The 22,281-nt window shown below is 58.3% G+C and overlaps 9 protein-coding genes across 9 annotated transcripts; 4 read left to right on the plus strand and 5 right to left on the minus strand.

Annotated features, from left to right (window-relative positions):
• Positions 1–230: 230 nt before the first annotated feature.
• Positions 231–1,078, plus strand: SCHCODRAFT_01168136 (uncharacterized protein; the record flags this gene model as incomplete). The annotated part of the gene is made up of 4 exons (XM_003035763.2): positions 231–255; positions 310–492; positions 556–669; positions 747–1,078. The coding sequence occupies 4 exons, from the start codon at positions 231–233 to the stop codon at positions 1,076–1,078; spliced, it is 654 nt and encodes a 217-aa protein (XP_003035809.1).
• A 110-nt stretch (positions 1,079–1,188) lies between these two features.
• Positions 1,189–3,664, minus strand: SCHCODRAFT_02484163 (uncharacterized protein; the record flags this gene model as incomplete). Its single annotated transcript, XM_003034947.2, has 3 exons — positions 1,189–1,482; positions 1,554–3,175; positions 3,226–3,664. The coding sequence occupies 3 exons, from the start codon at positions 3,662–3,664 to the stop codon at positions 1,189–1,191; spliced, it is 2,355 nt and encodes a 784-aa protein (XP_003034993.1).
• A 149-nt stretch (positions 3,665–3,813) lies between these two features.
• On the plus strand, positions 3,814–4,831 carry SCHCODRAFT_02695488 (cyclin-like protein; the record flags this gene model as incomplete). Its single annotated transcript, XM_003035762.1, has 4 exons — positions 3,814–3,959; positions 4,012–4,093; positions 4,146–4,489; positions 4,549–4,831. The coding sequence occupies 4 exons, from the start codon at positions 3,814–3,816 to the stop codon at positions 4,829–4,831; spliced, it is 855 nt and encodes a 284-aa protein (XP_003035808.1).
• A 148-nt stretch (positions 4,832–4,979) lies between these two features.
• Positions 4,980–8,412, minus strand: SCHCODRAFT_02695489 (uncharacterized protein; the record flags this gene model as incomplete). Its single annotated transcript, XM_050346880.1, has 9 exons — positions 4,980–6,310; positions 6,363–6,758; positions 6,843–7,059; positions 7,111–7,237; positions 7,288–7,516; positions 7,570–7,701; positions 7,756–7,966; positions 8,051–8,160; positions 8,211–8,412. The coding sequence occupies 9 exons, from the start codon at positions 8,410–8,412 to the stop codon at positions 4,980–4,982; spliced, it is 2,955 nt and encodes a 984-aa protein (XP_050203013.1).
• A 127-nt stretch (positions 8,413–8,539) lies between these two features.
• SCHCODRAFT_02607429 (mitochondrial 54S ribosomal protein YmL9) lies at positions 8,540–10,020 on the plus strand. The gene is made up of 5 exons (XM_003035761.2): positions 8,540–8,963; positions 9,049–9,250; positions 9,306–9,366; positions 9,421–9,532; positions 9,582–10,020. Exons 1-5 carry the CDS (start codon positions 8,712–8,714, stop codon positions 9,924–9,926), a joined length of 972 nt encoding a protein of 323 aa, XP_003035807.1. The 5' UTR covers positions 8,540–8,711; the 3' UTR covers positions 9,927–10,020.
• Positions 10,021–10,098: 78 nt separating this feature from the next.
• SCHCODRAFT_02743222 (CDC45-like protein) lies at positions 10,099–12,752 on the plus strand. Its single transcript, XM_003035760.2, has 8 exons — positions 10,099–10,396; positions 10,445–10,672; positions 10,723–10,899; positions 10,950–11,101; positions 11,153–11,470; positions 11,525–11,989; positions 12,042–12,386; positions 12,456–12,752. Exons 1-8 carry the CDS (start codon positions 10,127–10,129, stop codon positions 12,601–12,603), a joined length of 2,103 nt encoding a protein of 700 aa, XP_003035806.1. The 5' UTR covers positions 10,099–10,126; the 3' UTR covers positions 12,604–12,752.
• A 392-nt stretch (positions 12,753–13,144) lies between these two features.
• SCHCODRAFT_02695492 (glycoside hydrolase family 55 protein) lies at positions 13,145–15,786 on the minus strand (the record flags this gene model as incomplete). Its single annotated transcript, XM_050346881.1, has 8 exons — positions 13,145–13,513; positions 13,569–13,882; positions 13,935–14,253; positions 14,304–15,027; positions 15,081–15,167; positions 15,223–15,390; positions 15,441–15,527; positions 15,578–15,786. The coding sequence occupies 8 exons, from the start codon at positions 15,784–15,786 to the stop codon at positions 13,145–13,147; spliced, it is 2,277 nt and encodes a 758-aa protein (XP_050203014.1).
• Positions 15,787–16,754: 968 nt separating this feature from the next.
• Positions 16,755–19,361, minus strand: SCHCODRAFT_02607436 (ALDH-like protein). The gene is made up of 9 exons (XM_050344263.1): positions 18,771–19,361; positions 18,535–18,717; positions 18,231–18,484; positions 18,050–18,174; positions 17,657–18,000; positions 17,418–17,603; positions 17,264–17,314; positions 17,087–17,213; positions 16,755–17,035 (listed from the first exon to the last, which is right to left on the minus strand). The coding sequence occupies exons 1-9, from the start codon at positions 19,312–19,314 to the stop codon at positions 16,927–16,929; spliced, it is 1,923 nt and encodes a 640-aa protein (XP_050203015.1). The 5' UTR covers positions 19,315–19,361; the 3' UTR covers positions 16,755–16,926.
• Positions 19,362–19,530: 169 nt separating this feature from the next.
• On the minus strand, positions 19,531–22,195 carry SCHCODRAFT_02607438 (uncharacterized protein). The gene is made up of 3 exons (XM_003034943.2): positions 21,894–22,195; positions 20,932–21,838; positions 19,531–20,880 (listed from the first exon to the last, which is right to left on the minus strand). Exons 1-3 carry the CDS (start codon positions 22,085–22,087, stop codon positions 19,999–20,001), a joined length of 1,983 nt encoding a protein of 660 aa, XP_003034989.2. The 5' UTR covers positions 22,088–22,195; the 3' UTR covers positions 19,531–19,998.
• Positions 22,196–22,281: the final 86 nt, after the last annotated feature.

Consider the following 22,281-nt stretch of genomic DNA (forward strand, 5'->3'; position numbering starts at 1 on the left):
GCTAATGTGACATGGGGTCTCCTATTCGCCGCTCAATAACGCCGCTAGCCCATATGACAGTCAATAGCTGTGAGATGGGCCCCTTCCTTCTCACCCCAGCGTTCAGGTTTGCCTCGGGACACGATGCGTGTGTCGCCGTCGTCGCAAGTACAAAGGGAGTCGCTGATTGTCTCTTAGCAAACATCACGGGCTCAGGGGATAGCGATGGCTCAGCAGATGGATCGAAGCCAATGGACGGCCAAGTCGCTCACGACGGTGAGTCCTGCTCTTCCTGCCAATTCCATAGACTGACAGCTCCGTCCTTTTCAGATTCGCCCAACGTGATCATAACGGAGCCCAGAGCTGCCACCGAAGCACGACTCGCCTCTCTCAGGACCCAGCTCACCAATCAAGCCGGCAAGCTCCTCAACCCGCACCTGGCGAATGTGCTCGTGCGCGTCATATTCGAGGCCATCGCGGCAGCACTTAAGGCGACGCTGTGGGTGGGAAAGAGTGCGTGACCTTTGTGCCCGCCGTCGATCCCTATTCCCGTATATTTATTTTTCCTTTCCACAGACCCTACCGTGTGGATTGCCATCGGCGGCGGGGCGCTGACCGCCATCCTCATGCCCATCCTTGGGCCTGCGATGCTCGGTGTCATCGGCTTCGGTTCAGCGGGTATTGTCGCCGGTATGGCGTGCCACTCCCAAAACGTAGTCCCAAATGCTGACCGCTGCGTACCCTCCCCATCATGATCTCGTGAGCAGGCAGTTTGGCAGCACTCATCCAAGCCAGCATCGGCAACGTCGCGGCGGGCAGCGTCTTCGCAGCCTTGCAGGCGGCAGGAGCGACAGGGACGATACCTGCTGCTGGAGTTCACATCGCAGGGGTGGTTGGAACGGCCGCCACAGGTGGTGGAAAGATGGCCTACGATTTTGCGAAGGCGCACGAACTTGACAAGAAGGCTCAGGTTGCCGGGCTGGTTGCCTGCAACGTAGGCAAGAAGGCTTACGACATTGGTGCAGGGACGGCCTGCAACGTCGGCGCCTCGGTCGTTCAAGGCTGGTACGCCATGTGGAACAGGCCGAAGAATGAGTGAGGGGCGTGCGAGTGTAGATCAGACATCCGTTCTGTATGGATATGTCGCCTGTAAGCCATGCATGACAAGAATCTCACTTCGTATAAACACAAACATGGACATTACCACTCCTACTTCCCGTAGTCCACTCCCAAGCATCCCCGCTTCGCCAATTCCGTCTGCTCCTCCGCCATCGCGTGCCGCATCTGCGCATACCGCACCTCGTTCCCCGCCAGCTCATACTCCAGCAACAACCGCCCCGTCGCCGCCGCGCTCGCCGCGTACTCCGAATTCTTGCGCGCGACGGCGTGCTGGAAGGAGCGCAGCTGGGCGTAGAAGGATTGGCGCTCGTCGTAGAGGGCATCGAGGTCCGTGCGGGGTTCTTCGTAATTAGCAACTTTGAGCCGTTTGCGGGCGAGGGCTTGCTAAGAGGGGCATTAGATGGATATGGGAGGAAAGGTGAAAAGGGGAGAGGGAGGATGGAAGGAAGACTCACCCGTTCGTGATGTGGCACGTAGGCCCGGACTCTGAAGTGGTGCGGGTCCTCTGCTTCGGCCTTGACCTCTGCCGCATTGGCAGGTGCTTCTGGTGGAGCAGACGAAGCGGTAGACAACTCCCTCTTGATCCCACCCGGCGGAAGTATTGCGGGGCTGTCCGACGAGCCAGCAACGCCTAGCGATGGCGAGCCCATGACTCCAGTAGGCATAGGCGTAGCCAAAGTCGCAGCCACAGGCGTTGACGTCGCTGGCGTGGGTGGTAAGCTCACGGCTGGTGTTGCAGCCACCGCAGGCGAGTCGCGCGCCAGGGGCGATGCCGCGGCGGGCGATGGCAGGACGGGCGTCGGAGGCAGGGAGTCTGGTTTTGCAGGAAGCGACGAGGGTCCTGAGGTCGATGTGGACAACGATGCATTGCGGTTGAGGCGAGGGCCGGTGGGGATCGGGTGCGTCTGTCCTCTTGAATCGTTGGCGTGGCCCGCCATGCTGCGAGGCTCGGTGGGGAGGGTGAAGCCTCGGGGCTGCGACGGCGGCGCTCCGAGGCGACCTTTGCCCTTGATGTCTCTCGGTGGAGGGGCATGGGCAAGGTTGGGTGTAGCTGGGCTGGCCTGCGCAGGAGTGGGCTGACCGACATGGGAAGCTTGCGGCTCTGCTGGCGACTCAATCTTTAGCTCTGGCGACTTGATCTCGGGAATTGGTGAGGGCACATGCGGTGTCGGTCGCTTAGCGGGTACTTCGTCGACTTCCATGGGCTCATCTTTGGGTTCAGTCCTGGTGGGCGCAGCCGTAGGTGCGACAGGTGGTGGTGGTACGGGTGCCGGCTGAGATGCCATAGGAGCAGACTGCGATGCCGTTACAGCCGACTGCGATGTCGATGCAGCCGGAGTGGAAACAATGTGAACATTGGCGGGGACCATTGCTGCTTTCGCCCACGACGCCTTCTTCGGCGCGGGCATAGAAGGCGCAGACGCGGGAACAATCACGGGCGTGGGCATGTTCCCGTACGCTTGCTTGACGATGTCACCATGGTTGGCAGGTACGGGCGGTCCTGGTGCAGGAGCAGGTTCAGGCTGCACTTCTGCAGGGATAGCCTCGGGATATGATGGCTGCGGCTCTGCTGCGGAAGGTGGAGGTGCCATCTCTATGTCCTCCTCTTTTGGCTCTTCTGAGGGAGGCGGCGAAGGCGTCCGTGCTCGATCCGTAGGAATGGGCTGCCAGTTGCCACGGAAGCGGGGCTGAGTGGGTGGCGAAGCATCCCTGCGACGTCCAGGTCCAGGCGCGTCCCATCTGCGAGGCTGCCTGCGCCTACCCGGTAACCGACTGGGAGGCGGTGGAGGGGAACTGCGACGCGGGGAGCTAATGCGGTGGATGAGAGGCGGAGGCGGTGAGGGTGGCTCAGGCTCAGAGATCAGTTGGCCAGCTTCCAATTCGTCATTGTCGGTTGTGGGCCGGTCGTAGGACTCGCGTTGGAGTTTAGGTACGACGGGGCTTTCAGTGAAGCGGCTGCGAGAGGAGGAGCGCGAGCTTGGCCGTTCGTAGTCTGGCGGGTAGCGTCCTCGAGACATGGAAGGGCTCTCAGGAGGGTATGCACCACGTCGAGGGCTGGGAGTTCGACGTCGATAGTCTACCGAAGCTCGTTAGCCGAGATGGCAGGGGAGCTACACGCAGACGCACCTGGACGTCGGTCATATACATCCCGGCGTGGCGAGGTTTCCCTGTCATACCTTCCTCGAGGAGGTGGGAAGTCGCGAGACGTAGAGGGGTAAGGGTCTCTTCTATCATCGTATCCTCGCGCAGCGCCAGCATAGTAAGTATCCCTCTCAGGCTCGCGCCTAGGTGGTCTCGATTCGGGGTACGGTCGCCCATATCCTCTGTTCCTCGAGTTATCCTGCCATCCACGGTCTCCCCGCTCCGGATACTCATCCCGGAAGCTGTCATTCGCAGGATATGAGTCTCTGGCATAGCGCGGATTGTACGCTCTGTCACCGCCGCGTCCACGACCTCTACCGCGCGGCGGCCTGTCATCACGCCCGCGGAAGCGTCCACCAGTCTCTCGTCTGGGTCCAGGAGGGGGAGGCACAGCGCCGTCGGGGCGCGGAGGAAGGCCAGACATGCTGCGTCTTCGACGTTATGTCGTCGTCGTTCGGGAACAAGCGACGCGCGTGTCTAAGCGGACGCATTTCTGACCCGATCAAGACAACAAAGAACGCGTCCAGATTGGGGAACGGCAATTGTTCTTTGCTTTCGTCCTTCACCGTCATCATGGCAGCGAATTTGCAGCCGTTGGCGTCTCTGGCGAACATTGAGCGCACTCCATCGCGTGAAGATGGTATTCCGCAGGAACTCGAGGAAGACTTGCGCGCATATGGGTGTAAACTCATCCACCAGGCTGGGATCTTGTTGAAGCAGTGTGTATATGCTTTGCTCGACGTACAAGGAGAGCTGAGAGCATGGCAACAGGAAGCAGGTAGCCGTCGCATCTGCGCAAATACTCTTCCAGAGGTTCTGGTTTGTGTCCTCGATGAAGCAGTATGGGATTGGGGTACGTCTGTCGCTTGGTTGATATCTAGTTGCAGGGTTTGACGTTACGTTAGGACATGGGTATGGGGGCACTATTCCTCGGCTCCAAGCTCGAAGAATGCCCAATCCGCATGCGCGACATCATCAACGTCTACGACGTCCTTTTGCAACGAGAAGAGCACTCGATCAGTTCTAAGAGCCATACGCCCTTCAAGTATTCTCCCATGTCGTACTTTGGCAACACGTTTTACGAGCTCAAGGATGCACTTGTCGTTGCGGAAATGCAATTACTCCAGCGCTTGGGCTTCAACGTGCACGTCGTCCTGCCCTATGGTTCCCTCGTCAATTACCTCCGCGTTCTTGGCTTGACAAGTCGCGCGGACGCGGTCACGAAGGCTTGGGGATACCTCAATGACGCGTGAGTATTTTCCTTCCCCCATCCGTCTATATCCAAAACTGATGACCCTCGTCATGCAGTCACCAAACGGCCGTCTATGCCCTCTATCCCGTTCCCACTATCGTTTCCGCAGCCATCCTCCTCACCTCCCGCGACCTACATATCCCCCTGCCTTCCGAGCCACCCAACGCCTGGTGGGAGCTCTTTGACGCCGAATGGGTCGACATCTGGGCGGTTTGCGGGCATATTATACGCCTGTACCGTCAACGACCAGAGGGGGAGCGCGAACGACTGGCGGGCATGGTGACGAAGAAGGGCGTGCGGCAGTGGTTGCAGGATTACGCGGCGGATGGGACGGCGTGAGGTCGCGACGGTTTTCCAAGACGGCCCACACATTGACCATTGCTGGCAGAAGATGAAGTACAAGGAACAACCCGTGCCTCGAGTCTGGAAAACCGTCCCTCAAGGTAGCCCGGCTGCACTCCAGGGCTACCATCCCCTCATCCGCTCCCTAAAAGCCCCCAACCCGCTTTTTCGTCGGTTTCTTCTTCGCTGCAGGGCGTCCGCCGAACGGTCCTGGCAGCACTTGCGTACTCGGCATGAAGTCTATCCCTTGGCTCTGGCTCTGGCTGAATTCTGCGTTCGGCTGGCTCTGGCCAACGTCCATACGGTTCTGACCGAAGTCCATGTTGGGTTCGCTGCCTGCAGCCTGCAGAGGTCGACGCGCGAGTGGTTGGGTCGAAGGGAAGGCGGCTCGCATGGAAATAGCCGGAGCTCGCTGACTCGCCACCACCGGCGGCGGTTGACTCGCCATCACAGGCGGTGGCTGACTCGCAACAACGAACGGCGGCTGGCTTCGCTGCTGTAACTCCGCGCTCAGGATTCCCGCCGTCGATGTCGGTTTCGCCGCCTTCCTTCTCGCCACCGGCGGCGGGCGCTCGGCGGCATCCGCATCGTAGGCGTCGTGGAATTCGTACTCTGCGGGGTCTTCGCCGAGGGTCCATTCGCTGAGGAGGAGGCGGGGGCCTGGGGGGAGGGTGAGGGGTTGGTCAGTGGTGTCGGGGGTATCGGTGGTGTCGGGGGTATCGGTGCTATCGAGGGTGGTGTTTGCGGCGTCGGGGGCGGTGTTCGCGGTGGTGTCGGCTTGAGCAATCGCGCTCTCATTCGGGTGCACATTCGCATAGTGGTCCTTCCTCAAAGGCGTCAAGTAGCTGAAGTGCACAGGCGGCGGATCCGTTGCGAGGGAGAGAGCCGAAGTCATGGCCTCCAGGTCGTCGGATTCTTCTGGAGGTGAAAGGAAAGGACGAGCGGAGAATATATGTCGGGAGAGGGCTAGGTCGAGGGTCAATTGTTGGCGGGCTTCGTCCTCGCGGCGGAGCGAGGCGGCGGTGCGCGCGTCTTCTGGCGAGTCAATGTCGGCTTCATTGGTGCCCTCGCCATTCACCTGGCCCTCGTCACCCGCCAGATCCCACTGCCTCAATAGCTCCTCCATCTCCCCAACGTCTTTACTCTCAAAGTCACTATCCAGCCTCGCTAAACTGGATCCTATATCCCAATGCCACTTTGCCCCCTTCTTGATACTCTCGAGTTGTATGCGATCCTGCACGAGCGCGCGATACCCGCGGAGGGAGTTGATAGTGCTTTGTGTCAGGAAATCGGCCCGGGAGGGATTCTTGGGCTCGTCGCCGGAGCGGAAGAGGACGTCGTAGGTTGTCAACATGTGGTCGGGGTACTCGTCTGCTTGTTGCCAATAGTTAGGGACATTGTCGAGGAGGTCGTAGACGGAATCGGTGTCCTGCTCTTGAGCGACACGGCGCTCATCGTCGTGCTGGCGGAAGACCCCTGGTAACGTCAGTCAGTCAATCAAGGATTGTCAGGTAGAGAAAATCTTCACTATCGTACGCCGGCCGTAGATTCATCTCAACCTTGTCTTGCATGCCTAGAGGGCCAGAGTCCGGTTCCGCATTTTCTGCTGTGCTAGCCAGCTCTTTGACTTCGTCCGACCAATCGACGCTCGTCCGAAATGCTGCAGGATCTTCTCCCTCGTCCGCGAGGTATAGATCGTTGCAGGTTAACTCGCCCCGAGCGTCCAAGCGAATGCAGCTTAGAAAGTCGCTGTCGTTATTCGAGAAGGGATGTCCGAGAAGTGCCTGCCCCACGAACGGCTGTGCGGGAATGGAGGGCAGGGCATACGGTGGGGTGTGTGTATAGATGAGGTCGCCATCCGCGCGAGAAACGTCGTAGACGGTGACTAGGCCATTGTGAGGTGATGAGAGGAATGAGAGGGGGGCTGTGGGAGGTGTGGTCAGCGATTTGACGTTCGGATAGCATTTTTGGCAAAAGTACGCGGGATAATCGCAACACTCGGACTTACTATCGCGTATCCTGGCCGTATGAAGTTGTAGTGAAGGGTCGTACTGTCGACCGTGCACGTACGACAGTAGCGGGCGTGCAGAATATCGGGAGTCGAGCCAAAGAAGTTGCGAGGTCGTACATAGACGAATAATGTTCTCGGCCGGGTCCTCTTCGATTGCTGTGAGGCGTTCTGGTGGTTTCGCAAGAGAGAAGGTGGATGTTGGTGTTTCGCTTGTCTGAAGAGGTGTCAGAGATTTTGATGGCTACGCTGGCATGGATCGGCGCACTCGAGGATCTAGCCGACGAACGGCTGAGGAGGATGCGAGCAGAAAAGTTGGAGTCAATAGGTTCATTCCTAGTCTCCAAAATTGATCGTTCTGTGAAGTCGTATCGAGTGGCTGGACGACGGTCTTCCTGTAGATAGAATGAGAGCTAGCCAGGATGTGCTGAATATTCATGCGTACAGGGAGGACTGTCCCACGGTCAGGTCAGCGGAATAGACGCCACCCTGCTCATTTACGGCGACGAATGTCGGTCCAGACGGCTGGAAATCCATGTCCACGATATATTTGCTGCCCGTATGTGCGCGCCTGAGTGTCAGGCAGTCTTCGAGTTGCACGGCTGATGCACTCGCTTGCGCCTTCAGCTGCGAGATATGTGTGGCTCCGAGAGTGCGTATGGCGAGATAGGAAGCTAGGAAACTCATGAGACAGCGAAAGATGGAACGTATGGAGCAAAATACTTACACTGATTCCATATACCAGAGGCGGGACTATGCGCTACAATTTGTTGGATCGGTGTTGGAAATGTTCGTGCAGGACGTGCTTGCGGTATGAAAGTGGTCCCTTCGTCTGCGCTATGTGTATACGGCGAGATATCTACCATCAAAGAAATCTCATTATGATTCCTGCCTTCGCCGAAGGAAAACATACTCAAATCACTTCCAAGTTCGCCGGTAGGAAAAGCCAGGCATTTAGTTGCTTGTGTCGGAGTGTCGTGGTACACCACGGGCGCCAAAGTGTTCCCAGCGAGTGGATCGAATGTGACGGTATCGCGAGCTAGCTCCTCGTCATGGGTGATCTCCTCGCGGATGAGTTCGGCGGTCACGTCGACGTCAGGGAGGAAGGTGCGGAGGAAATTGGCCTATTGGGCTGTTGTGTGAGTAGGCAAAACATATAGCATGTAAAGGATGCAATGACGTGTGGTAAATGCAAATAAATTACTTACACCCTCTTCGGCTTTCTGCTGTATCGTCGTGTGCGGCAGAGGGAGCTCGGGCGTTCGCGTAGACGGAAACAGCGTGACAGAGTCCCTTGCAGAGATTCGCGAGCGCTTTCCTAAGCAAGGTAAGCACGACAGCGCATTAAAGTGGCATATCCTTACCTACTCTTATCCAGGGCGCCTGTTATTGTGCTCCATTCAAGGCGGCCATTGGAACGCTCCAGCAGCGTAGCAGAGCTTAGTAGACCAAGAACCAGGGTTGGATATCCTTCGGTAGGTTTCTCTCTTTGCTTCCTCTTGCCCTTCCTGTGCGAAGTAGAGCTCTCCGCTCGGTTGTCTGTTGGCCAGGCATTGGATGGGGGGCTCATAGTGTCAGTTTTTCCAGAAAGCAAGTATATCTCTCTTTTCCCTGATTAAAAGCTTCAAGCGCCAGCTGGCCGCGTAGTCTAGTGGAATCAAGCAGCAAGCGAGTGATGTTCACGTTCAAGTTGAACTTCCCTTTCCCGCGCCGGCATTGCGATCGGCGCGCGGCCTCGTCCGGACCGGTAAACCCAGCGCGAAAACTCCCATTCCTTCGGCCTCGACGTGCGCACCGGTGATCATGCTGCGAACGGGGCTTTGTGTAGTCGCGGAAGCGCCGGCGGCTCTGCGGGCGACACCAAAGACAATGGCGACGCTGCGCGCGACGACTCGGTCCGCGCGCTTGACCTCCGCGACACCGACCATACCCAGAATACGATGCGTGCACTCTTCTGCGGCTGCCAGGGCGGCTGCGGCGAAGGCAGAGGCCGCGCCTGAGTCGAGAGAGCCGCCCAAGTGGACGCCGCTGTCGGTGCGCACGGGCGTCATCGCGCGGAAGAAGGGAATGACGACCATCTTCAATGAGCATGGCGTGGCGTGTCCAGTGACGGTGCTGCAGGTGCGTAGGTTGTACCTTGAGGATAGAACGTACATGACTGACCCCCGTATTTTTTCCTCCCCCTTCGCCGACCCCCCTATCATAGCTCGAGAACTGCCAGGTGACGGCCAACATCCGGACTGTGAGGCGCGATCATACGGTGTACCACGCCGTGCAGGTCGCGGCGAGCGACAAGGCGGCGAAGAACACGTCGATTCAAATGCTGGGGCACTTTAATAAGGCAGGAGTTCCCCCGAAGCAGGTCGTGAAGGAGTTCCCTGTGACGCCGGATGCGGTGGTGCCAGTTGGTGCGTGCAGTATCTTCGTGAATTTGGGGACTTCAAAGCTGATCGAGCACGACAGGAACGACCCTTTCAGCATGTCATTTCGTACCAGGGCAGTATGTGGACGTGGTGGCGAACTCGTATGTGCTTCCGCCCTTGTAGAGGGAAGGGCCGGACTAACGCCGCACTTGCAGCATCGGAAAGGGCTTCCAGGGTGGTATGAAGCGATGGGGCTTCGGTGGTCTCGCAGCAAGTCACGGTGCTTCCATCTCTCACCGTTCCCTCGGTTCGACCGGCCAGAACACTGTACGTTCGATCACCTCACCCACAACACCTCAGTGCTTACTCTCCGCAGGACCCCGCTCGCGTTTGGCCCGGTCGCAAGATGGCCGGTCGACTCGGCAACGAGCGCACCACCACCCAGAACCTCCTCGTCGAGCGCATCGACAACGAGCTGAACATCGTCTACGTGCGCGGAGCGGTCCCGGGCGTGGACGACGCCTTCGTCCAGGTGCGCGACGCCAAGAAGAAGGCCGCGGTGGGCAAGCACGCCCAGGAGCGCGGCGCCACGGACAAGATCCTGCCCAAGGGCGTGCTCGACCTCCCCTTCCCGGCGGGTACGAAGGAGCTAGCGGAGACGCTGCCTCCCATCGTGCAGATGGCGCCGAACCGGAGGAATCCTTTCACGATGGCCGACTAGATGTAGTTGCCTGTCCTCTATACGTATATCGCTCTATATTACTTACCACTCATGCTACCACTGGGGATTGAACTTGAATCGACGCGAACGTGAGAACTTCAACTTCATCGCGGTGATTAGCGCGTGACGATACGCGCCCAGCACGCGTGACGCCGGCGCGTTTGTTGACCGTCTGTTCGTCGTCCCTACCATCGTCCTCGATGGTGTACTTGCCGCCGCCCCAATTCGCGTCCGCTGGAGAGCAGTCGTACGCAGAGGCATACCAGGACATTCTCAACTCCTTCCGCTCCGCGCCGCTCAATGCCGCCTCTTCTGTCATCATGCTCGTCGCGCCCGACGTTGACGCGCTTTGCGCCGCGCGCATGCTCTCCGACCTCTTCAAGCAAGACGACGTGATCTTCCGCATCATACCCGTCTCCGGCATCAGCGAGTTAGAGCGGATAAAGGAGGACCTGAGGGATTACACAGATGTGTGTGGCTGCACTCTTGGCCACTCTACCTTGCTGACCGTGTTATAGCTTCGTTCGCTCCTACTGATTAACATGGGTGCTATCTTGGACCTGCCCTCCGACGAGTGGTTTGGGTATTTCAACCTGCAGGTCAAGGTGCATGTCATCGACTCCCAGCGGCCGCAGAACTTGTCCAGTCTGTTCGGCGGTGGCGAGAATGGCGAGCGGATCGTGATATGGGGCGACGTCAAGTACGATTCGATGGAGCCCGAGCGAGAAGCGTGGGAGGGCTTGACGGTGCGTAAACTCGCCCTGAGGCTCGAAAGATGGAACTCATCACCGTACAGTACAACCCCGAGCCCGATTCAGACGAAGAAGACGAGGAGTCTGACTTCGAGGACGACCTGTACGCCCGGAGTGAGGACGAGGACGACGGCTACGAAGAGGAAGAGGGCCGGCCACGGAAACGCAGATCCCTAGGCGACGGCGATCGCAGAGGGAAGAGGAGACGAACGGATGATCAGGTGCGTACTCTGCGACTTCGCTGAACCTCAGACTAAGCAACGTGCTTCAGCCCTCTGGCGGATTGTCGCGCGAAAAGCGCGAAGAGTTCGCAATGCGCATAAACAAGCATTATACCGGCGGCACTTGGTACGGACAGAGTGCCTCCGGGACCATCTACATCCTCGCTACTGTCCTAGAACGCGTCGACCCCGAGCTATTGTGGTGCGTCTATATCCCTCACTCCCCTTTCTCAACCTCATCCCATCCCCTCAGGCTCGCCATTCTAGGACTCACATACCAATACACGACGTCCCGAATATCGCGCGACGTCTACGACACATACCAATCTGTATACTACGACGAGGTCTTCCGCCTACACCCTACCACGAACACCGCCGACACCAAGAACGCCCTCATCTCCCTCAACCCCGACGACCAGAGCATCCGCGTATCAGAAGAGCTGCGATTTATGCTCTTTCGACACTGGACTCTATACGACGCGATGTTCCACTCTAGCTATATTGCCAGTAAACTGGGTATATGGAAAGAGCGGGGGAGAAAGAAGCTTACGGGTCTGTTAGCGAAGATGGGGTAGGTTAATTTAACATTCCACGTGAGGATAGCGACACTGACGGCCTCTCGTAGTTTTTCCATCTTGGAGACACAACAGCCCTTCTACCACATGAACATGGAGCTCAAGCGCGACCTTGTCGACCGTCTCGAGGCTACCGCACCCGAGTATGGCTTGCTAGAATTGTCCTACCCTTCCTTCTTCCGCTGTTACGGCTACCGCCTACATCCATTATCCGCCGCCGACGCCGTCGAGGGCCTCGCTGCTCTCCTCGATGTCGCGGGAGGCGTGAAGATGGAGGTCGAGATTGAGGGCGCGCGTAATGGGGGCGAGTGGTTCGGCGCGGGACGCGTGTGGGAGCTGCATGACGAGGGGCGCGAGTATGGCAAGCGGCGACGAGAAGACGAGAGGGAAAACATACCTCCAGGTGGTCCGGATGCGGCAGCGAAGAAGGCCAATGGCGAGGAGGAGGATGGGGAGGATAAGGGCGTCCCGTGGTGGGTTCGAAATTTCTGGGCCGCGTTTGACGCGTTGGGCAAGTGAGTACTTGGGGGGTGGTTTTGCCGACTTCGTGCTGACATGATCTTCTAGCATTGACCGCCTGCACGAAGCGCTCAAGCTCACTATGTCTCTGCATCGCGCTATCATTCGACAAGGGACATCAATCATCGACAAGCAGGATATCCGGACTATGCGTTCCCATCATGTCGTTGTGCTCACGCAAGGCCCGGACCTTTCCCTGTTCGCGCATCCGGGCGTGCTTGCACGCCTCGCCCTGTGGCTCGTCGATGCAGTACGAGAGAAACTGCCTGCCGGCACTGGGCGTGGCAAACGGCGAAGTCTGCCCTTCGTGGTTGCGTGTCTCAACGAGACAGCGGGCACGTATATCGTTGTCGGCGTCACCGCAGCGTTGAGCTTCGGGGATGTGCGGAAGAAGTGAGTTAACCTCCTTTTTTCTCCTCTCTGTTTCTTTCATTCGTGTGCTGACGATATATCTTTCCCTAGTGAATTCGGCCTCCAATTTCTCGACGCCAAGGAGCGCTGCAACGCGCGGACACGGCATAGCACGTTCGACACGAGCGTCATCGAGATCAACAAGGCCGACTTGAACATCTTTTTGACGACGCTGTGCGAGGGACCTGATTTGTATTAGCATTGCATAGCTTCATTGAAGTGCATTATTTATGTATTTACAGCATGCGAAGGGATGTACACTATCCTTATTAGAGCACAGTGCGGTTGTTGAGGTCGAGGGTTGGACGATATGAGTATATGTCGTATAGACGCTGGTGTAGGTCTGCTGGTGCCATGAGTTTTTTCAGGCGCCAATCGTGAGCTTTCTCAAGACTTACAAGTGAGTGACCTGACATTGTTCAATGCCTTCCTAATGGGGATGTAAAGTCCATAAAGCGGCACGGCCGACTTTCCCATGATGCTCGCCTTGAGTTCGTCGGCCTCCGGCTTAGGTCTACCTCGAATCGGTAGCAGACAATGGTGCTCGACGCACTTCCAAAGCGACCGTCACGAAAATAAATTTTAGTTAGCAAAGCGTGGTATGCCCTACATCTACAAGGCGCCTACATCACAGATACAGCCCGCCCAATAAATACGACGTGTACGTGAGTGGTCGCCCAGCGCGATGGGATAGAAATACAATTAATAACTTATGCGTAAAGGGTTCTCGGGAACGGCGTCTACGCCTGAGTCCAGACGGACACGGTAGAAGCGAAGCCGTTCCGGTTGTCGGCCTGCTTGATCACCGGCTTGCCACCGACACTCAGCTGGTTCTCCGTCGAGACGGTGCTGAGCTGGAAGATGTACACGTTCTTGGAGGAGGCGGTGTCGATGTTTGTGATCTGCGGCTGGCAGTCGAATGTGTCGAGGCACTCCTGGGTGTAGTCGATGAAGAAGGAGTAGAGGCCGGCACCGAAGACGAGGATGTCCTCGGAGTTGGCGATGTTCAGGGCCCAGGCGGAGGTCTGGCCGTCAGGGAAGGACGGGTCCTTGAGGTCGTCGTTGAGGGAGAAGGGCTCCGGAACAGCGGGGGTAGGCTGGAAGTAGGGCTGGAAGACGAGTTAGTCGAAAGCACAGCAGAATGAAAGTCAAGGTAGTACGCACCGACTCAGTCTGGATGAGACCAAGGTAGTGGTTCTTCGCGCCGTTGAGGTTGTACTGGTAGAGAACGTGGTGCTCGGACGCAGTGCCGATCATCCAGACGGGGCCAGCGGACTCGGAGAGGATACCGCGACCGGAGTAGACGGTGATGCGGCCCTCCTCGGGATCGTCGAGGTCGTGGTCGGCGTTCCACACCCAGGTACCCTCGAGGTAGGCAGTTGACTTGGGAGTAAGGTGCAGAGCGAGGTACGCGGAGTAGCACTCCTCGTTCTGACTGCCAGACGGGCAGTTGTCGACCTGGAGACCGCTTCCCTTGGCTAGAGGAGAAATTAGCAAACGCCCAGCATGAATTATGAGCAGTGTACGTACCACCAGCGAGACGGACGTGGCAGTCCCACATACCCGCGGAGCCTTGCTCCTCCTCAGCAACGTTCCACTCAACGACGATAGCACCACCGGCCGGGCCGACAGTGGAGAACGCGATATCCTGGATCTCGATCGTGCCCTTGTCGCCCTCGTTGCCGACCTTGACGACGACCTGCGGGTTCGCCGGGTCCTTGAAGGCATCGCCAGAGCCTGCGAGGACGGAGAAGACCTCGCCGACGATCTTGGAGCCAACCGGAATCGTGAGCGTCTTGGTGATGATGTAGGTGCCGTGGTCGATGAAGACGAGGTTCTTGCCTGCGTTCTGCGTGGCGAGTCAGCGGATATGCTAGTAAACTGAATACGAGCACTCACGTCGTCGAAGAGCTTCTGCAGAGCGTCCGTGTCATCGGTCTTGCCGTCACCCTTCGCGCCAGCGGACTTCGCAGTCACGACCTGGTCCTTGGTGAAGTCGGTGTATTGCGGGCGCGGTTTCGAGAAGATCTTGCCGTTAGCGAGGAGTGAGTCTGCCTTGGTCGGCGCGGCAACCTTGTCCTGCGTAAACTTGCCCTCAGCGTTGTCGCCGCTGTAGACGTTGCCCTGGGCCCAGGACTCGATGGTGCTGCTGCCTCCCTCGAGGACAACGTTGCCATCAGCTGATTGGACAGCGGTCGGGACGTTCGTGAGCGCAATGTTGTTGAGCACGATAGAGCCCGCGAGCGACGTGCTGGCGTTCGAGGTCTGCAGGAAGATCGGCGTCTCGGCGACGGTGGCGTCGATAATGGCGAGGCCAGCAGTAGTCTGCGTGTCTTCCGTGATTCCGCCAGTCATCGCGTCGAAGCCAATGCCGCAGTTGTTGATCGTGACGCCCTGGAACGTCCAGCCCCAGTTCCACAGCGAGTAGATGGCTGTCTTCGCGTTGTTGATCGTGACGTTGCGGACGGTGAACTGCTGGTTGCCGACCCACATGCCGAAGTTGCCTCCGTTGAAGGTGAGGTCGCTCATGAAGCCACCCGAACCGTTCTCCATCCAGATACCCTGGTGCTTGGTGTCGTCACCGTCGGCCATCTCGAAGCGCACGTTAGCGAGCGACGTCGCCCTGGATCCCGAGGTCAGAGACAAGCACAGGAACTTGAACTGAGTATAACGCACTGTGCAACCTGCCAGTGAATACCAGTCGCAGCAGTCGCAGCAGGGACTTGGGTAGTATCGATGACGAAGTTGCGGACAGAACGGAAGCTAAGGTGGAAGTGAGCTTCAGATGAAGCGAGGAAGACGAGGACCATGTACTCACAAGTTGTTCTGGTTGACATACCAGCTTTCACCGTTCTCCGTCGGGTCAGCATCGATGATAGCCATGCCAGCAAAGTCGGCGGCAGCGAGAAGGGTCGGAGGGTTGGTCGCATCACCAATGAGCTGGGTGTAGTAGTAGGGAACGATGGGTGCAGAGATGACGTAGGAACTACGGGAAAGGTCAGCATCGCCGCTTCAGATAGCGAGAGGGGCACATACCCTTGAGGGAAGTAAACGAGGGCCGGGGTAGTGGTCGAAGAAACGCAGGTGGTGGCACCGCAACGGTTGCCGTCGGTGATGGCTTTGCTGCAAAACCGTAAGTGGAGGGAGACGCATTCAAGGAAGAGAGGTCGCACTTGATGACCTCCGTATCATCCGTCGTGCCATCACCCTTCGCACCGTAGTCCTTCACGTTGCGGAAGACCTTGTAGTCGGCCTCCCCAAATGCGGGGGCACCGGCATGGTCGATAGCTTCCAGCCAGAACGTGCTCGACTGGCGCTCCTGAAGCGGGAACGCCGCGGCAAGAAGAGACAGTAAAGGAAGGAGGAGGATGCCTGCCAACATGTTGACCAGCTACTCAAGGGCTGGTGAACGGGTAAGGAATGGAAGGGGGGCGCTGGGCCGAAAGAGAAGGATGAGGGGAAAGCGGACATAGCAGCTGCGCCTTTTATATAGACTGACGGGGCTCTGAGTAGCCTATCAACTGATCTTGAATCGCAGGCGAAGTCGAGCAGACCCGCGCGGCAGCCGCAGGCGCGCACACGAAAGCAGCGTGGGGGTGGTTACAGAGGGCTTGCGCGGGTCGCGGGCGCTTGCCCGAAGTGGGCGACAAGGCGCATATGCCACCGCCGTTGCGGGCGTTGATCCGTATGTCGCCCCCGAGCCGTCGACAAGGCAGTAAAACGCGCCGAGCCTTGAGCGGATTGCGATGGAAGGCGACGGGGTCAGCGATGTCGCGCTTTCCCTTGCCGTCTAAGTTTGGCGAATCCTTCAAGGGAGGTGAAGTTGTGAAGATGCTCCTGAGGGGCGACATGAAGGACACTCTCGTGAGCAAGTTTACCTTCTCAAAGTCTTCTCCGAGTAGAATTCTACTTGCTTCGACTTCCATAATCATGAGCAAGGTAGATCAGTAGAGGGCCGCAGCAAGCAGAGCCAAGTGGGCCATTCAGCGGCGCTCGTGAGCAGCTCCAGCAACGCGCTGTCCATTGTCACGGCCGCTATGGTTGCAATCTCTGCGGTCTCAGCTACCTATCACGCTGGTCTTTTTGTGGGCGAAAGTCTATGGCACAATCACGGGCCCCGCTGTCGACGTCGTCGCGTCGCAAGAGAGGAAGTGTGTGGGAGTGGGTAATCGAGGGCGGGAAAAGGCCGCGGAATTTGCCGAGTTCGACTTCGGTCCAGCATGCCTTGGCGACGTCCGCTCCGTAGCGTCTGCGTATCGGTAAAGGTCCCGCCCTGATCTGCGCTCCGTGAAGGTTACATTCGGGGTCGTCACCTTCAGTGACACATGAGGCGGACCTCAGGGAGGGGATCGCAGAACATAGGCATTTCGGTGTTCAGCCTGCGCTGATCGTCGATGAGATCGAGCGAGGGTAAAGTCTAGCGTCAATTCCATGTCAGCATCGTAGTCAGTCGTATAGTAGTAGGTAGATCCCGCCTGACGGCCTAGATAATAAAGATACGCAGCGAGCAAGCCCCCCAAAACTATCTCCTGCCGCCCTTCGACGCCGCCTGGATGAGGCCGTACAGCCCGTACATCCAGTTCCGTGCACCGTCGGCGTACAAGAAGCGTACAAGGCCAGAGGCAAATTCCCTGACGGAGGGTTAGCAGAAGGTTAGCGGGAGAAGCACAGAGCGCCCGTACCAACTCTGTAGCAAAGAGCGCAACGGGTAGTCCAAGACAGGCGGGATGCTGGTCTGGATGAGGTTTGGCCAGCGGTCGACCATGATCGCCTTCGGGTTCGTCAAGGCGCGCAGGCCTTCAGGACCACCTAGGCAATGTCAGCAAGAGAGGTAGAGCATACACGCCTCCGAGACGTACCGAAGCGACCGTATCCACTGGCTTTGCAGCCTCCGAATGGCAAGTCTTGGCTAGAAGGGGTAATCAGTACGCTTTCCGTATCGGTTCAGCACGCAAACATACTTCATCTGCACGAATAAGGTCAGTTTGAGCCACATTCATGCAAACCACCCACTCACATAGAAGACAGCAAAGTCGTTGATGGAGACCATCCCACACTCCAAACGTTTTGCGACCTCAAGGCACTTCCCTTGACTGGGACCGAAGACGCTGGCACCCAGACCATACCGCGTGCCGTTTGCAAGCTCGATAGCCTCCTCGACGGTTTCATATGGCATAAGCAGAGCGATAGGTGCGAACACTGAAGGAGTCGTCAGAATGAGTTCTCATCCGAGGGTTGAGAAAGACACGTACGCTCTTGCTGAGCAATCTCCATGCTGTTGTCCACAGGACCGACGACAGTCGGCTGGAAGTAGTACCCGTTCTCAAGGTAGACGTGGTTGTACTGTCGTCCGCCGATAACATTCGCGCCACCCTCTTCAGCGTCCTGGATGAGTGCCTCGAGCGCTTGGAACCGGTCGCCGTCAATCATAGCACCGCCGTCGACAGTGGCAACGTAGCCCTCTTGCGTGGGCGCGAGCACAGAACCGAGACGAATCTTTGAGGCGGTTTCCTTGAAGATGGCCTCGAGTTCATCGTATTGCGAAGAGTGCACGATGAGGCGCTCGATGCCGATGCAGTTCTGGCCCATGTTCTGGCTGCAGGAGGTCAGTCGAATTGCGCAGATGAGGAGGGAATAAGCCTTACAAGACACCACGCTTCCACAGAGGTGCCCAGCGCTCGATATCCGTACCAGGAAGGATGACGCATGGGTCCTTGCCACCCAGTTCTAAGGTGACCGGGATAAGGTTCTCCGTTGCGTCTTGGGCAATCTGAGCAGGGCTTAGGAACACTACTTGTATGTAAGCGAAGGCGAGAGACCACTCACGATTCTGCCGACGGTCTCCGAGCCGATGAAAGTGATGTGCTTGATGAGGGGAGACCTCGTCAGGGCGGGCGCCTTCTTCGGGTAGCAGCAGACAAGCTGGACGATGTCTTCCGGGTGGCCGAGGGTGCGCAGGCAGGTTGTGATCGCGTCGACGAACCATGTCGACGACCAAATGACCTTCTCAGAGCACTTGAGCACGACAGCGTTACCGGCAAAGATTGACGCGAGAATGGGACTCCATGCATTGTGGAGCGCTACGGGATGGCTGAGCATACGATTGAGTTGAAGGGGAGCTTGAACGCACGGTAATTCCACGAGACGATGGCAGCCACCACACCGAGGGGTTCGTAGTGAACTTCAGCGCGCTTGTAGGCCATCATGAAGTTTCCATGGCGCTTTTCGGGTCGGAGGTACCGCTCCCCATGCTTCAGGATCCACTCCATCTTCGTGCAGGTCGTCATGATCTCCCCGAGAGACGCGTCCAAAACTGAAAACACGCGTTCAGCCACCCAAACATCGACGAAGAGCGGGCCAACGCACGCGTTTTCCCCGTGTCACGGCACGCGACCTTCGCGCACATCTCCTGGTTGTCCACCAGCCACTTCAGCAGACTGCGCACGACGCGCCGCCGCTGCACGAAGGTCGTCTGTTTCCACCGACGCTGCGCCTTCGCAGCCTTGTTGATCTTGAACGCAATCACGTTCTCGTCGTCGGCGAGGTACGTGCCCAGGTGCAAGCTCGTCGCGGGGTCGAAGGCGGTGATGTACTCCTGCCCGGGAATGTCGATGGGGGGCAGGACGTCGGGGTGCTGCAGGTGCGACTGCAGGTTCGCGTTTTCGAGCGGCAATCCCTCCCATTGGGGATCTGCCTGCACCGGCGCGTGGTGCTCGAAGGGGACAGGACTATTGTGTGCCCTCTGGTATCGTTCGTACACGAGGTATATACCCCCGGCGAAACACAACACGATCGGCCAGAGAATCGTGTCAAAGTCGCTGGGTTCGTCGTCGGCGATGTACTTCTTAGTTGAACTTTTGGCCTCCGCCAGCGACGCCAGTAGGGCAACAGGAATGAGGGTGTCCAGCATCGTTAGCGGTAGAGGAGGAGGAGGGGGAGGAGGAGGAGGTCGAGGCGCGAACCAAGTTCGACCGCTTCCAAAAACGCGCGATGAACGATCACGTGGAAAACGCGAGGAAGTTGAACATTCGGTCGAGAGTCGAGACTTATGCACGACGAACTGGGATCAGAGGGAGCTGAGGGCTGCCCAGCACCTTCCACAGATCTCGTACTACCCAGGACGTACGGCCACCCCTGCTCCTCGGTACACACCCCGACGTGCAAGTCTTCCATAACCTCCATTACATTGCCAATCGTCCCCGGGGAAGCGACGCGTCGTACGATTCGTGCAGGTGATAGCGGAAAGCAGTTATACGAGGGCGCACTATGCAGGAACGGGTATAGAAAGAAAAAAAGAGCTTGCAAGCTACACACGTGAATTATCGACAGGCAGGATGATTTATCGACCGAAAAGCGAGAGGAAGGAAAGAGGGCTGACTGCGCGGACAATGAGCGAAGTGCGACTCGCGAGTGGCCGAGGCAGACATAGGATAGCGAAGCGATATGCACGGCGTCCTCGGGCGTGATAAGTATGGAACATTGGCTGTATGTCCTTTGGAGTCTATGCAGGAGGAGCGGGAAATGTTCGAACGTACGGATGGACAGACGAAGCGGAAGAGGGAATGAGATCAGGCGCGTTGTCATTCACCCGAACCTAGGATACGGGAGACGACGCGACGTCGTCCTGGGTCTTTACGCTCGAAACCGAGCCCTTCTTCCCTCGATTGCCCAGCTTCTTCAGGCTGGCCAGACTGCTTTTTGACTTCGACTTCTTGTGGCCCTTGGCGTCGGAAGGTTGAGCATCCGCAGCGGGGGCACCGTCAACGTCGGCAGCGACAGTATCGTCCTCTGGTTGCTGAACTTCTTCCTCGACCTCTTGCTCGTCTACAGTACCGGCCGCACCACCGCCCCCAACTAGCCTGATGGTCGTATCAGGCTCTGTCTCTTCCACCGGCTCGTCTATCGGGCTGGCCACCGGCGCGAGCACCTCCCCAGCGACAGACGTATCTGGAATAGTCTTGACTGGGGTGATAGTCGTGGGCGAGCTGTTGGAGATGGAAGGCGTGATAGGAGCGGTATCCAGCGTCGGTGCAGAATCATCGAGCAGGTCAATTTTGTCTGGCGGCGGGGAGGGCGACTGGGTGATTGGTATTGGTGCCGCCTGCCGCTGAGGAGCAAGTACCGTTGGCGTAGTAGCCGTTGCGGGCGTTGTTGGGGTCGGAGAACCCAAGGCAACGAGGGACTCATCCTCGCGGTCCCGCATGACAGTGGAACGGCCGAGTTCGAGGTCGTCCTCGTCGAACGAGGAGTGCGTAGAGTCGGGAGGTGATGGGAGGGCGATGATATCCCGAGGGGTAGGGAGGTCGACGGGGACGGGGGCGGGAGGCTTGGTGACGGATATCGTGGGGAGTTCGCGGGTCAATTTGACTTCCTTCGGAGATGACGTTCCCACATCAGCGAGTACGGGTATAGCGACCTCCGCTGCAGAGCCCTGGCCAACGAGGTCCGCGCCAACATCGGTCTCCTTTGCAGGTGCCTAGAGAAGGCAATGTAAGCATATGAAGACAGATAAATGCAGCGCACCTACTTTGCCTTTCTGCTCAGACCCTGGCATGGTGAAGTCGGTGACGAGGCCAGCTTCGTACCACTTCCGCAGACTACGATCTGCCCAAGCTTCCAAAACGCTCCATCCCCTGTATTCACCCGTCAACTTCAGGCCTCCGCCAACTCCGTTGTCCCCTCCTCCATCGCCCTGCCCGCGGCCATCGTTGTAGTAGCTCTCATAGCCAATGTCATCCTCATCGCCCGAGCTCTCGTCAGATACGTTGCCAATCTCGAAGCCCTCGCCAGCCTCAAGCTCGTCAACAAAGCTTGCCAGCCAGTTCGCCCAACCAGCCTGCCCCTCGCCTCGCCACAGAACGACCTTTGTGTCAAAGTCGCGGCCGAAGACGATGACCTGCCCAGGCTTGCCACCCTCGGCGGGATTGAGGTCAACGCCGACATAATTGCCCGCACGATCGGCGATGAGGGGTATCCAGCCGCGCTGCGAGTACTCCTTACGTATCCAGCCGGTAGGGATGCTCTGCATCATCTCGCGCAGGCGTGGATTCGCGCCCGTCGTAGGGTCGTCGTCGACCTCGCGCCAGAAACGCCATTCGTCGAGCACGTCCTCCATCGGGAGAAGTGAAAGCCCAAAGAAAAGACCCAGCGAACATCCGACCGATGATTCTGCCTCCTGCCCGTCGGTAATGAGGTAGGACTCGCGCACGACGGCAGGCAGGGCGAAGCCGAACTGCATCTCGATCTGCGCGAGGTCCTGCGGGAGGATGCCAAAGTTGAGGGTGTCGCCCAGCTCCGGGTACTCGCGCTGCAGCCAGAGCCGCAGTCGATTCCAGGTGGTGGCAAGCGGTGGGTATGGTGTTGTGGGAGGCATTTGCGAGTGCAGCGGGTCGTGATGAAGGGGCAGGAGTGACGATCGGCGCGATGCAGGGCCGCTGGAAGAAGGCAAGGTCACCCAGTGAAGGGCGTAAGAGCGGGAGGGGCACGTACGGAGTGGACACAAAGCCGTACCCGCCGCGGTCCTGAGGCGGGTAGGAGAACGCGGGACTGTTGAGGCCGCCCTCGGGGTCGGCGGTGTTGGCGTAGTTGGACTGGAATGCGTCCGACTGCGCGGCAAGGGTGGGTGAGGACGTCGGGAGAGAGAATGCGTCGTGGGTGGAGGACATCGCCTGGCCGCGGCGCATGTCGCGCGACCTGTCGTTCGAGAATATGGACGAGAGCCAGTTCATCGCGGGCGACAGCGGCGGCGGCGGCGGGACGGCGACGACGCGAAAAGAAAGCGCTCGTTTCGGCGACGATAGTCGTGCTCTCACGCTCCCATACCACCTGCTAAATACGGCGCTGACATAAGCTACGCGCCTACAAACCTACCCGACGT

This window comes from Schizophyllum commune (genome assembly GCF_000143185.2).
Source record: "Schizophyllum commune H4-8 unplaced genomic scaffold SCHCOscaffold_1, whole genome shotgun sequence".
In the NCBI taxonomy this organism is placed as follows: domain Eukaryota; kingdom Fungi; phylum Basidiomycota; class Agaricomycetes; order Agaricales; family Schizophyllaceae; genus Schizophyllum; species Schizophyllum commune.

Coding starts and splice junctions, on each gene's coding strand:
- SCHCODRAFT_02607436 (XM_050344263.1), bottom strand. CDS start 19,314: ATGCTGGACACCCTCATTCCTGTTGCCCTACTGGCGTCGCTGGCGGAG. Junction 18,001..18,049: donor CTGTGGAAGCGTGGTGTCTT/GTAAGGCTTATT, acceptor GACCTCCTGCAG/CCAGAACATGGGCCAGAACT. Junction 17,315..17,417: donor CTTTGCTGTCTTCTATGTGA/GTGGGTGGTTTG, acceptor TTACCCCTTCTA/GCCAAGACTTGCCATTCGGA.
- SCHCODRAFT_02743222 (XM_003035760.2), top strand. CDS start 10,127: ATGGTGTACTTGCCGCCGCCCCAATTCGCGTCCGCTGGAGAGCAGTCG. Junction 11,102..11,152: donor GTCGACCCCGAGCTATTGTG/GTGCGTCTATAT, acceptor CCATCCCCTCAG/GCTCGCCATTCTAGGACTCA. Junction 12,387..12,455: donor TTCGGGGATGTGCGGAAGAA/GTGAGTTAACCT, acceptor ATCTTTCCCTAG/TGAATTCGGCCTCCAATTTC.
- SCHCODRAFT_02607438 (XM_003034943.2), bottom strand. CDS start 22,087: ATGCGCCGCGGCCAGGCGATGTCCTCCACCCACGACGCATTCTCTCTC. Junction 21,839..21,893: donor TACGGCTTTGTGTCCACTCC/GTACGTGCCCCT, acceptor GCCTTCTTCCAG/CGGCCCTGCATCGCGCCGAT. Junction 20,881..20,931: donor GGTCTGAGCAGAAAGGCAAA/GTAGGTGCGCTG, acceptor TGCCTTCTCTAG/GCACCTGCAAAGGAGACCGA.
- SCHCODRAFT_02607429 (XM_003035761.2), top strand. CDS start 8,712: ATGGCGACGCTGCGCGCGACGACTCGGTCCGCGCGCTTGACCTCCGCG. Junction 9,251..9,305: donor GGATGCGGTGGTGCCAGTTG/GTGCGTGCAGTA, acceptor CGAGCACGACAG/GAACGACCCTTTCAGCATGT. Junction 9,367..9,420: donor GTGGACGTGGTGGCGAACTC/GTATGTGCTTCC, acceptor CCGCACTTGCAG/CATCGGAAAGGGCTTCCAGG.